Source organism: Lampris incognitus, chromosome 18 (genome assembly GCF_029633865.1).
Source record: "Lampris incognitus isolate fLamInc1 chromosome 18, fLamInc1.hap2, whole genome shotgun sequence".
Taxonomy (NCBI): Eukaryota; Metazoa; Chordata; class Actinopteri; order Lampriformes; family Lampridae; genus Lampris; species Lampris incognitus.
In genome coordinates, this window is record NC_079228.1 from 42,294,839 (window position 1) to 42,309,838 (window position 15,000).

The 15,000-nt window shown below is 51.5% G+C and overlaps 1 protein-coding gene across 1 annotated transcript in view; it reads left to right on the forward strand.

The window, feature by feature from the left end:
* Positions 1–719: 719 nt before the first annotated feature.
* Positions 720–15,000, forward strand: part of cica (capicua transcriptional repressor a) — a 118,210-nt gene continuing 103,929 nt past the window's right edge. The window contains exons 1-3 of the mRNA XM_056298081.1: positions 720–865; positions 5,085–8,921; positions 9,724–10,000. Of these exons, the coding sequence (XP_056154056.1) occupies positions 5,358–8,921; positions 9,724–10,000 (3,841 nt within the window). The 5' untranslated portion in view covers positions 720–865; positions 5,085–5,357. The remainder of the gene's footprint in view (positions 866–5,084; positions 8,922–9,723; positions 10,001–15,000) is intronic.

Sequence of the window (15,000 nt, forward strand, 5' to 3'; positions counted from 1 at the left end):
CAAGTGGAACGGTGTCTGCGTTTCTCTGCATGTCTGCCTGTCTGTCTGTCTGTCTGTCTGTCTGCCTGTCTGCCTCCCTGTCTGCCTCCCTGTCTGTCTGCCTGTCTGCCTCCCTGTCTGTCTGTCTGCCTCCCTGTCTGTCTGCCTGCCTGTCTGTCTGCCTGTCTGTCTGTCTGCATGTCTGTCTGTCTGTCTGCCTGTCTGTCTGTCTGCCTCCCTGTCTGTCTGCCTGCCTGTCTGTCTGCCTGTCTGTCTGTCTGCATGTCTGTCTGTCTGTCTGTCTGCCTGTCTGTCTGTCTGTCTGCCTGCCTGTCTGTCTGCCTGTCTGCCTGCCTGCCTGTCTGTCTGCCTGTCTGCCTGTCTGTCTGCGGGTGATATCCGTGTCGGCGTTTCCGTGTCTGTAGACGAGTGAAGGAAGGAGATGGACAGGACGAGAGATCTCATGTAGTCTCAGACAGACCCTGAAACCCAATTGGCCGCCTCAGCCTCGGTCCCCAACAGCTGTTCTGTGTTTTCCCACACCGCCATTCGTCGAAACTGCCCGTCGATAAATTGTACTTCAGCACGTAGCTCCGCCCCTCATGTCGCTGCGGGCGATCCCATTGGCTACTGTACCTGCTGGTGCTCCGCGATTGGCCGCGCCGGCTAGTTGTCAAGGCTTGGGGCTTCATTCACCATTTTGCGACTGTAGTGTAGCAATGTGCAGGGCAGTAGTTTTCACCCCGCTAAGTTGCCCTGCCAGAGAAGAAACACGAGCCGCCGTTGTTTGGCAGCCGCCGAGGACGACCGGTGGACCGTGTTGCTGCTCCCCGGCGGACGAGGCGGAGCGCTGAGGCGGAGCGCTGAGGCCGGGCTTCCCACTCGGGTGAGCAGGCGAGCGAGGACGCGGCGGCGGCGGGCGGCTGCTGCCTTGCTAAGCGGCGTCCTGCAGCACTGCAGCAGCAGCAGCAGCAGCAGCACACCGCCGCAGCCGCCGCCGCCGCCGGGCGGCTGCTGCTGCTGCTGCTGCGGCGGCGTGTTTACGTGGTCTAAACGGTCTCGAGGTCTTTCCGCTGCTCGGGTCGTCTGCGGGAGGAGCGGGGGCCGGACTGGGTGTCAGCGAAAAGGGGAGCGGTGCGGGTGGATGGTGCGGGTGGAGCGGTGCGGGTGGGTAGAGTGAGCCGGAAACTTTCCCACTAGAAAGAAGTCCAACGCCATAAGTGCCGCTGGACTCCCAGAAAGAAAAACAACTGTTGTTTCTGCTCCTGGACACTTTCGATTTAAAGGAAAGACGTCTCCTTTCGCCCCCTTTGACGGCGCTGGTGTGTTTTCCTCCTCTTTCCTCCCGCCAATCACCGTGGCCGCTCCGCTGAATCCCGTCCTGGTTCGGGGGCTTTCTGCGGGCCTTCTGCCGCCGCCGCCGCCGCCACTTTGTTCTCACCTACTCGTACTTTTCCACCGCCGCGCTAACGTGTCGTTCACGCGGCGGCCGGCCAGCGGGGATTAACCGCCGACACATCAGCTTGCCGGCTGGCTTCCGCCTTCTACTTTCCCCGCTGTCGTCGCGGTTTGGCTTCTCTCTTAGTTGGGGAAACTAGTTAGTTTGCCGCGGACTGCTCGCTGCCGACCGACGAGGTAAGCTGTTGTCGGGTTGCTCTCACCCTCTTTACGCCCCGGGCTCAGTAAAGAATAGCGCTGTAATGTGGACCACTACGACGCGTCGTTGTGTGGGACATAATGTGGACCACCATAATGTGGCCCAGTACGACGCGTCGTTGTGTGGGAGAAAGTGGCCGCTCGCTATGAGCGTGAGGAGAGGCTTGCCGCGGCCTGGTGTGTACTTTAGGCCTGCGTCACTGCACAGCAGGCCTGCTCCGTGGCCGTGGCCGTGGCCGTGGCCGTGTGTAGTAAGCTGATAGTAATCGCTGCTGCCGCCGCCGCTGCCGCCGCCGCCGCTGTACTACGAGGCTTTGACACATATACGGTACTATTCAGCTAAACCAGGGCTGACGACATTCCTCCCGCACTTTGCAACTCGCTATTTGGGCCTCTCGCCTGGCACCGACGCCTCGAACGTCTGCTGCCTACATTGTTTTATTTTCCAGGCCTTCTCCTAAAAAAGCTGGTGGAATTTGCCCACAACTTGGCTCATAGTTTCGCTGGGTGTGTACCGTCTCTGGGTCGAGCCCATGTAGTTTCTGTGCTGTGAGCTGCCCCGATACTCACATGTACGGTGGTGTGCTGCCGGCCTACATCTCCACTGCCTTCCTGGTGACACTTGGTGTTTGCACTCTGCTTGCCTTGTCTGACGATAACCAGAAGGTTCATCCTCACGCTGATATTCCAAAATGGATATTTATCTTATTTATTCAACTTTATTGTCACTGCTCAAAGTACACGCACGACGAACAGCAGAAGGTGGGGTTGCGTAGGATCCGGGTGTCAGGGTGGTGGAGATGTTGGGGTTGTAAGTGAAAAACAGAGGTGCAAAGAGGTCTGAAGTGTTACTCGTGCTGCTGCCAGTACTACTACCTGAAGACATGCAGTTAGTATGATGTACATGTTACTGGCCTGGTGCAGGTGGAGCAGGTGTATGAAGAGGTAGGAGCAGGCTAACAGTGTAGTGTAAAACAGCAGATCTACTACACTTTCCATGTGAGCTTACATGGTCCACATTTCATGGACGGGACTGGACGTTGCTGCGTCAGTTATCTTCCTGCTGTTATCATTAGGTTCATGAGTGTGACAGCAGCTGTTGTACACAGGGCAGTGCTGAGTAAACACATGTAGCATGCTTCTGTCGTGACCAAGTAAGGCAGACTGCCAGCTCATTTATGGCCGCTGTTCCACCGCTGTCTGTCCTAAATAGGAATTTACATATAACACACAACGATGGCTTGATAGCTTCTAAGCCTGCACACACACTCAGCTATCGCCATGTAGATAAATGCGTGCCCTGTGTGGGTGTGTGTGTGTGTGTGTGTGTGTGTGTGTGTGTGTGTGTGTGTGTGTGTGTGTGTGTGTGAGGCCTTGAGACAGAGGCTTCTCATCTCTGGAAATGGATTTCTTCTGTAGTCAACATGATTTGGTTGATACTAAAAGGAATTACACTGAATGAACACTGGCTTCTTTTAGATGGACGGACGGACGGACGGACGGACGGACGGACGGACGGACGGACGGACGGACAGACAGACAGACAGACAGACAGACAGACAGAGTAAGACAGCCAAGTGAATGCGGGCCGACAGATAGAAAGCCTGGTGGGAGGACAGAGAGAAATGTGGCGAGGGACACATATACCAACACGTAACGCTAGACGGGCCTTTCAGTAAGAGATGGACTGGATGATAAGGAGACAGATACACAAAACTACACAGGCGGGGAGGCTAGCGGGAGAGACACAGCTAAGTGAATAGTCCGTCACACAGTCGCAGAAAATAATCTGACACAGAGGATGATATATACACATGTGGACAACATTGCTGGGGAATAGCTCAGAAAAACAAGCCCTGTGACCCTGAAAGGGCAGGTCAGCGCTGATTATTTGTATAAAACATAAAACGTATGAAGTTGTTGACGAATGTTGGACAAGATCCATGCTGGATAAGGTACGGTAGACCACAACCGAAGAAGACCACGGTGTACAGATGGATGGGGGAAGCTAGCAGACAGAGACCAGTAAAATCAAAACAGTGCACAAGTCAGCAAAATGAGACGTGTCCCTCCCTGCTCAGTGATGTTAGGACTGTGGTGGACTCGGACGTGGACTAGGACATGTTCTGAGTGGGTCTGGTGTGTAATAACAGTTATTCTGAACAAGCCATGTATTCTGAATGACTGCAGCGTGGGAATGAGAAGAGGAAGAGGGAAGGATACAAACTGGAAGGAGGTGAAAGAGAGAGAATAGATAGAAATCAATACTGAAGAGAGAACTAGAATAAATATAAGAATGAACTTGTAAGAGAGAGAGAGACAGAAAGGCATAAACTGATGGGACGTTAGGTAATGGTCCCCTACAGGAAGTGGAGATTGTAGGGGCGGATTGACTTTGCTATGAAATACATAGATAAAGGTCGCCACAGTGAGAGAGAGCGAGATGGGGGGGTTGCATACAGACAGAAATACGTAGACCAAGAGGGAGGAAAATGAGAGAGAGAGAGAGAGAGAGAGAGAGAGAGAGAGAGAGCAAAAGAGACAGTGTGGGCAAGAGAGAAAAGGAGCCTGATTTACTGTGTGAGAGAAAAACGAGAGAGAGAGAGAGAGAGAGAGAGAGAGAGAGAGAGAGAGAGAGAGAGAGAGAGAGGGCGGGTGAGTTTCAGAATAAGAGCGAACAAGGAATTCCCCCGCCTCTACTGCCCCAGCCAAGAAACCGTAGTGTGTGTGTGTGTGTGTGCGTGTGTGCGTGTGTGCGTGCGCAAAAAGGCTTGTCTGGGCAAGCACTTGTAAAGTGCTCCTCACTGTTTCCATACTATTATGTGAGTCTACATTGTTTACCCCACAGTGTGATGCCCTCCTGCTCTAAATACGTATCTGGTATGGTCGCAGCCCTGTTTCATTTGAGTAGACCCTTTTACATACTGAATTCATTTGTAATAAATCTGTAAATGAGTCATACATGACTACTGGAACACTATGGCACATCCGTTCACAGGGAATAAATCAGATATCTCCACAAAACATTTACAACACCAATAAATTAGTGATGTATAAACGCTTGTGATTATGAGGTCTTCTTTCTAAAGTGTTGCACACACCTGAAACTGCTTTTAAATGACTCGTGTTTTCAGTAATTTGGCTTTGTCATTCTCAATTAGCTTTAAATTATCTCTAGAGCCTGATCAGTAAATCAGCGTGCCGATATTATCGGACGATATGAGCTAATTGCAGATAAGTTGGTATTGTTATTTATTATGGCCGATAAATGACAATTAAAGGTCTTTATCGGTCTTACAAATCCGATACCGGTTGGGCTCTAATTATCTCCCCTTAAAGCCAAACAGTTAGGTAGCAGTTAGCTAGTAGTTAGCTAGCTAGTGGACTGGTTGCAGTGCATTTGCCACACGACTAATTCCCACTCTCCATTCCCTCCCTCTGTGTTTCAGAGTCTCTGGAAAAAGGTGGAGAAACACCGGCTGCGTGACGAGGTGAGACCGGGATGAGAGAGAGCGGCTCTGGCAGAGAAGGAAAATAGAGAGAAAGGAAGGAGAAACTGGGGTTGCAGCCATAACTCTAAAAAAAAGACAAAATAAAACCAACAAACGGGAGTGGTAGAATCTCTGATGAAAAAGAAATCTGTTTGGAGGAAAACGTGACGAAAGGGAGAGAGAGATAGGAAAAGAAGACATTAAAAAAGAAGAGGAAAGTTCAATGAAAAGATGAAATCGAAGCACGGTCGGCGCTCACCGCCCTCCACCCGGGCCAAAGGGGGGAAGCGACGAGGAGGGGATGCCCCGGATGAGGGGGAGAAGAGATACCCAGACAATCACAGAGACAGAAGCAGGTCCCCCAAAAATCAAAACTCCTCCTCCTCCTCCTCTTCATCATTTTCTTCTTCTTCTTTGCACTCTGAGTCATCCCAGGAGGAGCCACTCAGGACACGGGCCACCCCGGAGAGGGAGGGGCTCCACAGGGACAGAGAAGGCCAAAGGCTGTCAGAGACGACCCCAGATGCTCTGGTCGATTCTGGGAAATTGGCAGCCTCCGCTGATGACAGAGTAGGGCGGTCAGGGGTGGGCAGTGCCGGCCACAGTGATAGCTGTAGTAGTAGTTGCAGTAGTAACAGTAATAGTAGTACCCCGAGCGCCAACAACAGTCCAAACCCCGCCTCCAGTCGAAAGACGGCGACGTTTAAGGCACGTGTGCCCAAGAAGAAGTACACCTCTGAGCACTGTTCATCCAATGCAGCTGGTAGCCATAGTAATCCCACTTCTGACACACCCCCTCCTCCTCCTCCTCCTCCTCCTCCTACTGCTACTACTACTACTACTGCTTCTTCTCTGACTGGTGGGAGCCTTGGCATCGTCAGCCAGACGCCGACAGGAAGGGATGTTGCTGGGTCAAACACAGAAAACAACAGTCAGAACAGGAGACCGATGGAGGACTTTAATAGGACAAGGACAGTTTTGGTGCCTCATGACAGTTCCCCAGGACCTCCCACCCTGTCCCTGGCAGGGGAGAGGGACAGGCTGGAGTACGGGGAGGTGGGGGTGAGAGATGTGGAGAGAGTCGCTCCCAGCCCGCTCCCCCGCTGCTCCTCAACGGACACCGCCAGCGAGCACTCAGCCGACCTCGAGGTTGTCGTAGACACTCATGCGCACCCCAACACGCCCTCGCACATGCCTTCGAGCCTACCCGACGCACTTGCTGATGCCCTGGCCAAGGGGCTGAAGAACCAGCGTGTGCTTGCTCGCCAGCTCCAGAGAAGGAGCAGTGGTGAGGAGGAATCTGGAGGCGGGGGAGGGAGGAGTGGAGGGGAGTGGTTGGATGCGGTGTTTCGGGCCGGGGTCGTCCGAAAGGTCAGCGGTGAGTATGGCAGCCTGGAAGTGCAGCTGAACGGTGAAAAGACAGTTTGCCGTTACCCTTACAGACACGAGGGGCCTCCAGGAGTTGTGGACATCATCCTGGATGCCCCCCCACCTGGCACCCAGCCTGTGGCCATTGGTGCCCGCGTCTGCGTGCCGTTTGGCAATGAGGACAGCAGCGAGGGTCAGAGGCAGTGGTACAGAGAGGGTGTGGTCACACAGGTGGACACTCACCCAGCAGTGGCCAACCCCTACCGAGTTCTTCTGTCTGAGGATAGAGTGCCTCCTGGTGACGAAGAAGGGGACAGCAGAGGGACCGCAGGTGCTCCCCAGGCAGTGTGGGTTTCCCGACAGAGCCTCCGACTCCTTGTGCCACCCTGGGATCTAGACCTGCCCCCTGGGGGGGAAAGAGAGGGAGGAGAGGGGGAGAGAGAGCGAGAAGACAGGGAGGAGATGGAGGTAGAGCAGGAGTTGTACCGTTTAAGTCAGGGCATGGCGCCCAGTGTAGGGCCGGTGTTGGGGCATGGGTTACCCTACCCCGGCATGGCCCCAGCCTCCTCCACTTCCTCCTCCAATGTAAGCTCCCCCGTCACACCGGCCTCAGTCCTCAGCCTGGTGCCTGGCAGGGACTGGGAGAGAGAGAAAGACCTAGAGCGGGAGAGAGAGCTCCAGAGGAAGCAAGAAAGAGAAAGGAATGCCAAACCCCTACATCAGCATCACCCCTACATGCCCCTCACCCCCGAAGAGGACATGGAGGTATCCCACTTCAACATGGTCCCAATGGGAGCCATTGTTTCGGGGCCCAAACATCGCCACATTCTGTCCAAGCCCCCGCCAGGCTACCTCAGCCCCCACCTCCCTGTGATGCGGGGCATCGGGATCCCCCCAACCCATTTGGCCCTCAACCCCCACCCCCCTCCCTCTCCTGTTCTGCTGGGTCTCGACCCAGCGACTGCAGCTGTGGCAGCAGCGGGGGCTACAGTCATTGCAACGCCTCAGCTCCCCCCTCTCCCCCCCATCTCCTCTGCAACTGTTTCCTCCTCCCGGGCGGAGAAGTGCTTATCGGGAGGAGGAGGGGTTGGGGGTTCATCCGGGGGTGGCCCAAATGGTGGTGGAGGCTCGGGGTCGGTCTCGACATCCTCATCATCTTCACGTTCTCGGACTCCACTGACTGCGGCCCAGCAGAAGTACAAGAAGGGTGACGTGGTCTGCACGCCAACCGGCATTCGCAAGAAGTTTAATGGAAAGCAGTGGAGGCGGCTTTGCTCCCGTGAGGGCTGCTCCAAGGAGTCTCAGCGCCGGGGCTACTGCTCCCGGCATCTCTCCATGAGGACCAAGGAGATGGAGGCCAGTGGAGGGGCCAGAGGGGAGCGAGGAGGTGCCAGCAGTACTGGAACTGTGACACCCTCTGACCTGCGGCTGGGAGGGGGGCGAGCCAGTTCGGAGTTTGAGTGGGACGAGACGTCCCGGGACAGCAGTGAGGCGAGCAGCCGTGGGGGAGACTCCCGCCCCCGCCTGGTGCTCCCTTCCCTCCTCCCCCAGGACCTCTCCCGCTTTGACTTCGATGAGTGTGAAGCAGCAACCATGCTGGTGTCCCTGGGGAGCTCACGCTCAGGGACGCCCTCATTCTCCCCAATCTCCAACCAATCGCCCTTCTCCCCCACGCCCTCCCCCTCGCCCTCACCCTTGTTTGGTTTCCGCCCTGCCACCTTCAGCCCCATCACTGCCCCCCCTTCCCTCACTCCACGGCGCCATCGCCAGCTCAGTGGCACCAAACTGGGTACACCAGGCACAGAGCGGGAGCGCCACATGTCGGGCATTGTGCCCACCTTCCAGACCAACCTCACCTTCACGGTGCCCATGAGCCCCGGCAAGAGGAAAATGGATGCCCAGCCACCACCTCCTCTATCCACTGCCCAGGACTACCAGGCCAAACCAGAGCAGCAGCAGCTGGTTGGGGTGGGTGGAGGAATTCCTGGCGATCCAACTGTGGGTCTCAACCCTGCGGCCTTCAGAGTCCTCTCCCCCCAGAGCCAGCCAGGCACCCCCGCTTCCCTCTCTTTCCCCCGACCACGCAGTGCCACCAGCAGGCCCCCATCCTCCGCTGCCTCCACCCCTCCACCCATGCTGGTCTCCCCAACACCTCCTTCACCGCTGCCCCAGGAACCCTCCCCGCGACGGATTGTGCCACTCCGTGACTCTCCTGTCATTGTCCGCAACCCGGACGTCCCCCTGGCCAAGTTTTCTGAGGGTCCCCTAGGGAGGAGAGAGAGGAGTCGGTCGAGAGAGCACAGTCAGACTCCTCACCTAGCTCCCCCGGGCCTCCAGGCTCCAGTCCCCATCAACGGGGCTGCCACCAATGGAGCAGTCCTCCTTCGCAACCCCACGTCAACCTTGCTCCTTGTCACCTCCAGCTCAGTAAGGAATTCATCATTTTGTTTATTGCTAATATTATTACTGTTCTTTCATTGTTGTTGCTGTGGTTAGTGTTATTATTGTTGTTATTATAGACAAGCTAGCCGTTCCCCCCCCCCCCCCCCGTCTGATAATTCCTTGATTATTTGGTCAGTTTCATGAGCCTCGTGACTTGGAAGTGTCATAAAACTCTTCTGCATAAATTCAAGCACACAGAAATTAACCTTCAGTTCCCACTTGTTCAGAAGGTGTTTTGACTAGCAAGAGAAATATATGTTGATCAAAGACCTTTCAGAAATACATATTTACATTGGCTCATCGAATGTTTTGCGGGTATTATAACCGTGGATATTGACTTTTGACATTTCAAGGCATTAATGAAAAATGACCAATAGTGGGGTTTTTCCAACATGTACTGATGCATGGCTTATAGATGTAGAAATCCATGTACCTCAATGTGTGATGAGCGCTCATACTGCAAGTCAAGTTTAGATGATGAGCTAATGTGCTAACCATGTCTTGACAGTGTATTAGCGTAAACACTGTGGACCATACATTACATCAGGCTGTGCCATCATGAATCTACCCACCTGTCTCGTTATTCACTACTGTAACTAAGACGGATGTTACAGGTTTGAGTATTTGACTGCAGGTATAATATTGGGGTTATCAAGAGGGGATCCTCATGAAAAAAATTCTCCCCCAGTTTTCTTAAGAAGAAACATCCTGCCAAAAAGAATTCACATGTAATTTCTTTTGCAAACTGTGCTGTTCATAAATAACTTACTAACTACTTTTCTTGTAGTCTTTGACTCCAGCCACAGCAAGCCATGCTTCCCTGTCCAGCCCTGCCACACCGGGCTCAACATCCACTTCCTCAGGCTCGGCCCTGTCCAGCTCTGGCTCCGGGGGCCGGGATAAAGAGAGGAAGCCTGGGGGCCACCAGGATGCCTCCGGAGGGACACTGCCTCAGCCCGTGGCCTGTCATCCATCGCCCACCGCTCTGCTACCTCTCATACTGCCGGCAGAGTCCCCTCACCCAGCCCCACGCAAGGATATCATCATGGGGCGCCCAGGGACCGGTAAGCGGGATAGATGGACATGTGTGGGGTGAGGGAGGGAGGGAGATCAAGGTGCTCCAGCCATGACCCATACCTAAATCCAGATTTTGTCGAGCTAGTTGACTGCCATACAGTACTTAAGGTGTGCGTCCATAAGCTGTGCCTTATCTGCACCAGCACGTCTCACAATGTTCGTTTCATTTGTGTAGCCCAATATCCGAATGGATTATATTTTGTAAATTCAAAGACCCCAACCAGTGGTAATCCAGTAATAAACATTCTAGGCACCGTTGCTACTTTATGTGTGATAAAATACACAAAACATTAATCTTCCCAATGCTGAGTGAAACCATAAATGATGTTTCTGTACCCTTGAGGCGTGAATGCTCTTGTTTTGGAGTCTGAGGGGACGTCCCTATATACAGTCTCTTAGATGCTAAGTGATTAGAACAAGGTTGTCAAGCCACTAACCACTACCCAACATTAACCCTAAACTCAACCACTTCCTATTCTTAACCCTAAACCACACAAAAATCTACTTTTGCGTATACATTGCACAGTATTTTCTAAGTCAGGTTATTTGTATGGTGCTCACTGTGAATGTGAATTGGCAGCACTCGCCGGTCATGTTGTCTCCGAGACATGAACGTCGCAGAGCACAGACAAAAAAGCTGTTGGTGCCAGAGAAGGTGGTAGGACTGGGGAAAATCGGCCGTTGGACAGTGTCTTTAAGCCTTCCTTAGGGTTTGATAGTGTAAAGAGAGTGGAAGTACAGGGTGGAGGGAGAGGTGGACTAACCAAACTCAGCATGCTGCCATCAGGCCTGAGCCTACATTGTACCCCCTTATCTGGCCTGGAGCAAAAGGAAGACCCCTAACATGGCTCCCATGATTATTCCTCACTGGAATGTTGAATGGCCCGTTTTGCTCAAATCATCCCAGGATTTGAATTAAGAGTTTGTGCCTCAAGTGTAAGATGTAGATGAGGAAAGCAGCAGGGGGCAGTTGGAGGGAAGATGAAAGGGCGAGGGGTATTGGTTGTGTCAGCACAAATTAAATGTGTGTCCTTTTTAACTCTGGATTTTAAGGAAAGTGTATTGGTAAAATAATATTCTGCCACCCCACAGTGCACCTGGTTGATTAGGAGTAAGATGGCTTCTTAGAAACAGAAGGATTTGGGTATGTTCTTGTACTTTGTAGACAGATTTGGTGTTATCTTTTTCTATACACAAACTTGTTTTCCTGCCAACACTATCAAATTTTAGCTGACATGTTTGATGTACAGCCAGATGACCGTTAAAGAAGCCGCCTCCATTCAGAATGCCCTGACTACTCACAGTGAGTCGTTTCTGAGCCCACCTTTCTGAGCGATAACCTGTGTTGGCATCAGAAAAAAAATCACCAACAGGACTCAGGAACAATTTATTTGTCATCTCATCTTATGTACTACTACACAAAAGGAAATTTAATTTCCCCCCGCCCACAGCAGTGCAACACAAAAGACTAAAGCACACATCCAAAAACAACACCACCAAAAACAGACAGAACAAAAAAAACAACAACACACAAACAGTTAACAACACATTCCAGCCAGTGCAACACAGTCCTAAAGCTCCACTGTCCAGACAACGAACACCAGCCAGGATGACTGTCGGAACTGCCAGTCTGCATGGGCTAGCAGTTAGCTTAGCCTGCCCTGCCTCCGTGTCCTGTCAGACTGCCCTCGGTGCTTCCTCTTGTCTGGGAGTTTGACTCGGTGAAGCTGGTGCGTGACGTAGCAACAGGGTCACACCGAAAGATGCAGTGCATGACATATTATACACTATAAACTACTGCTGTCACTAACAGATGTGTATTAAACACCTGGTAATGTGTGCACTCAGGCAGTTTGGCTCACAGTGTTATTGCAGTTGCAAAGTGTAGGCGATATTCAACAGTCCATCGGGCCAATGTGCATGGTGCACCAGATTTGAACAGGCAAAGTCCAACCCTCCACTTAAATCACTTATCACTTTGTTCATTTTTGGAATAAAGGGGCGGTCACATCTGCTGAAAAGCATGCAAAGGTTCACTTCGTTATGTGCTTTTTGCATTGATACAGGATATCATGGCCCGTTTGGGTGGCGCTGTTATCAAGTCATACAGAAATGTTACCATTAAATCCTATGTCACGGCTGACAGAAAGCCAAGCTGCATCTTCTTTCTTTTTTATTTTGTTCAAATTATCTGTCAAACTGGGGTGTCCGGGTAGCGTGGCCATTTGTTCCGTTGCCTGCTGACACGGGATTGCTGGTTCAAATTCCCGTGTTACCGCCGGCTTTGTTGGGCATCCCGACAGACACAATTGGCTGTGTCTGCGGGTGGGAAGCCGGATGTGGGTCCGTGTCCTGGTCGCTGCACTAGCGCCTCCTCTGGTCGATCAGGCACCTGTTCAGGGGGGAGGGGGAACTGGGGGAATATCGTGATCCTCCCACGTGCTACGTCCCCCTGGTGAAACTCCTCACTGTCAGATAAAAAGCAGCTGGTGACTCCACATGTATCGGAGGAGGCATGTAGTAGTCTGCTGCCCTCCCGGATCAGCAGAGGGGTAGGAGCAGAGACCAGGACGGCTTGGAAGAGTGGGGTAATTGGCCAGATAAAATTGGGGAGAAAAAGGGGGGGAAAATCCCCCAAAAAATATTGTAGAGCTTGAGGTAATGGGGCACAGCCAAGATGAGGGACACATCAAGATGAGGGACTCATCAAGATGAGGGTCACTTCAAGATGAGGGACTCCTCAAGATGAGGGTCACATCAAGATGAGGGACACATCAAGATGAGGGACTCACCAAGATAAGGGACACATCAAGATGAGGGACACATCAAGATGAGGGTAACATCAAGATGAGGGACACATCAAGTTAAGGGACACATCAAGATGAGGGACATATCAAGGTAAGGGACACATCAAGATGAGGGACTCACCAAGAGGAGGGACTCATCAAGATGAGGGTCACATCGAGATGAGGAACTCGTCAAATGAGGGTCACATCAAGGTTAGGGTCACATCAAGATGAGGGTCATATCAAGATGAGGGACATATCAAGGTAAGGGACACATTAAGATGAGGGACTCATCAAGGTAAGGGACTCATCAAGATGAGGGTCACATCAAGATGAGGGTCACATCAAGATGAGGGACATATCAAGGTAGGAGACACATCAAGATGAGGGACATATCAAGGTAAGGGAGACATCAAGATGAGGGACATATCAAAGTAAGGGACACATCAAGATGAGGGACATATCAAGGTAAGAGACACATCAAGATGAGGGACATATAAAGGTAAGGGAGACATCAAGATGAGGGACATATCAAAGTAAGGGACACATCAAGATGAGGGACTCATCAAGGTAACGGACACATTAAGATGAGGTACTCATCAAGAGGAGGGACTCATCAAGATGAGGGTCACATCAAGATGAGGGACTCCTCAAGATGAGGGTCACATCAAGATGAGGGACACATCAAGATGAGGGACTCACCAAGATAAGGGACACATCAAGATGAGGGACTCACCAAGAGGAGGGACTCATCAAGATGAGGGTCACATCGAGATGAGGAACTCATCAAATGAGGGTCACATCAAGGTTAGGGTCACATCAAGATGAGGGACATATCAAGATGAGGGTCACATCAAGATGAGGGACATATCAAGGTAAGGGACACATTAAGATGAGGGACTCATCAAGGTAAGGGACACATCAAGATGAGGGACTCATCAAGATGAGGGTCACATCAAGATGAGGGACATATCAAGGTAACGGACTCACCAAGAGGAGGGACTCATCAAGATGAGGGTCACATCGAGATGAGGTACTCATCAAATGAGGGTCACATCAAGATTAGGGTCACATCAAGATGAGGGACATATCAAGATGAGGGTCACATCAAGATGAGGGACATATCAAGGTAAGGGACACATTAAGATGAGGGACTCATCACGGTAAGGGACACATCAAGATGAGGGATATCAAGGTAAGGGACACATCAAGATGAGGGACATATCAAGATGAGGGTCACATCAAGATGATGGATATATCAAGGTAAGGGACACATCAAGATTAGGGACATATCAACGTAAGAGACACATCAAGATGAGGGACATATCAAGGTAAGGGACTCATCAAGGTAAGGGACACATCGAGATGAGGGACATGAGGGACATATGAAGGTAATGGACACATCAAGATAAGGGACATATCAAGGTAAGGGACACATCAGGGTCACATCAAGATGAGGGACATATCAAGGTAAGGGACACATCAGGGTCACATCAAGATGAGGGACATATCAAGGTAAGGGACACATCAGGGTCACATCAAGATGAGGGACATATCAAGGTAAGGGACACATCAGGGTCACATCAAGATGAGGGACATATCAAGATGAGGGTCACATCAAGATGATGGACATATGAAGGTAATGGACACCTCAAGATGAGGGACATATCAAGGTAAGGGACACATCAAGATGAGGGACATATCAAGTTAAGGGACACATCTAGATGAGAGACATATCAAGGTAAGGGACACATCAAGATGAGCGACATATCAAGGTAAGGGACACATCAAGATGAGGGACATATCAAGGTGAGGGACACATCAAGATGAGGGACATATCAAGGTAAGGGACACATCAAGATGAGGGACATATCAAGGTAAGGGACACATCTAGATGAGAGACATATCAAGGTAAGGGACACATCAAGATGAGGGACATATCAAGGTAAGGGACACATCAAGATGAGGGACATATCAAGGTGAGGGACACGTCAAGATGAGGGACATATCAAGGTAAGGGACACATCAAGATGAGGGAAATATCAAGGTAAGGGACACATCAAGATGAGGGACACATCTTGGCATACATTTTGTTGAGGTCATCCAAAAAGATTTCTATTGGGAATTTACAGGTCACAGTTGACCATAGTTGAAGTTTTTGTGAAGGCAACACAACAACATTTGCTTTGCAGCCAGAAGTG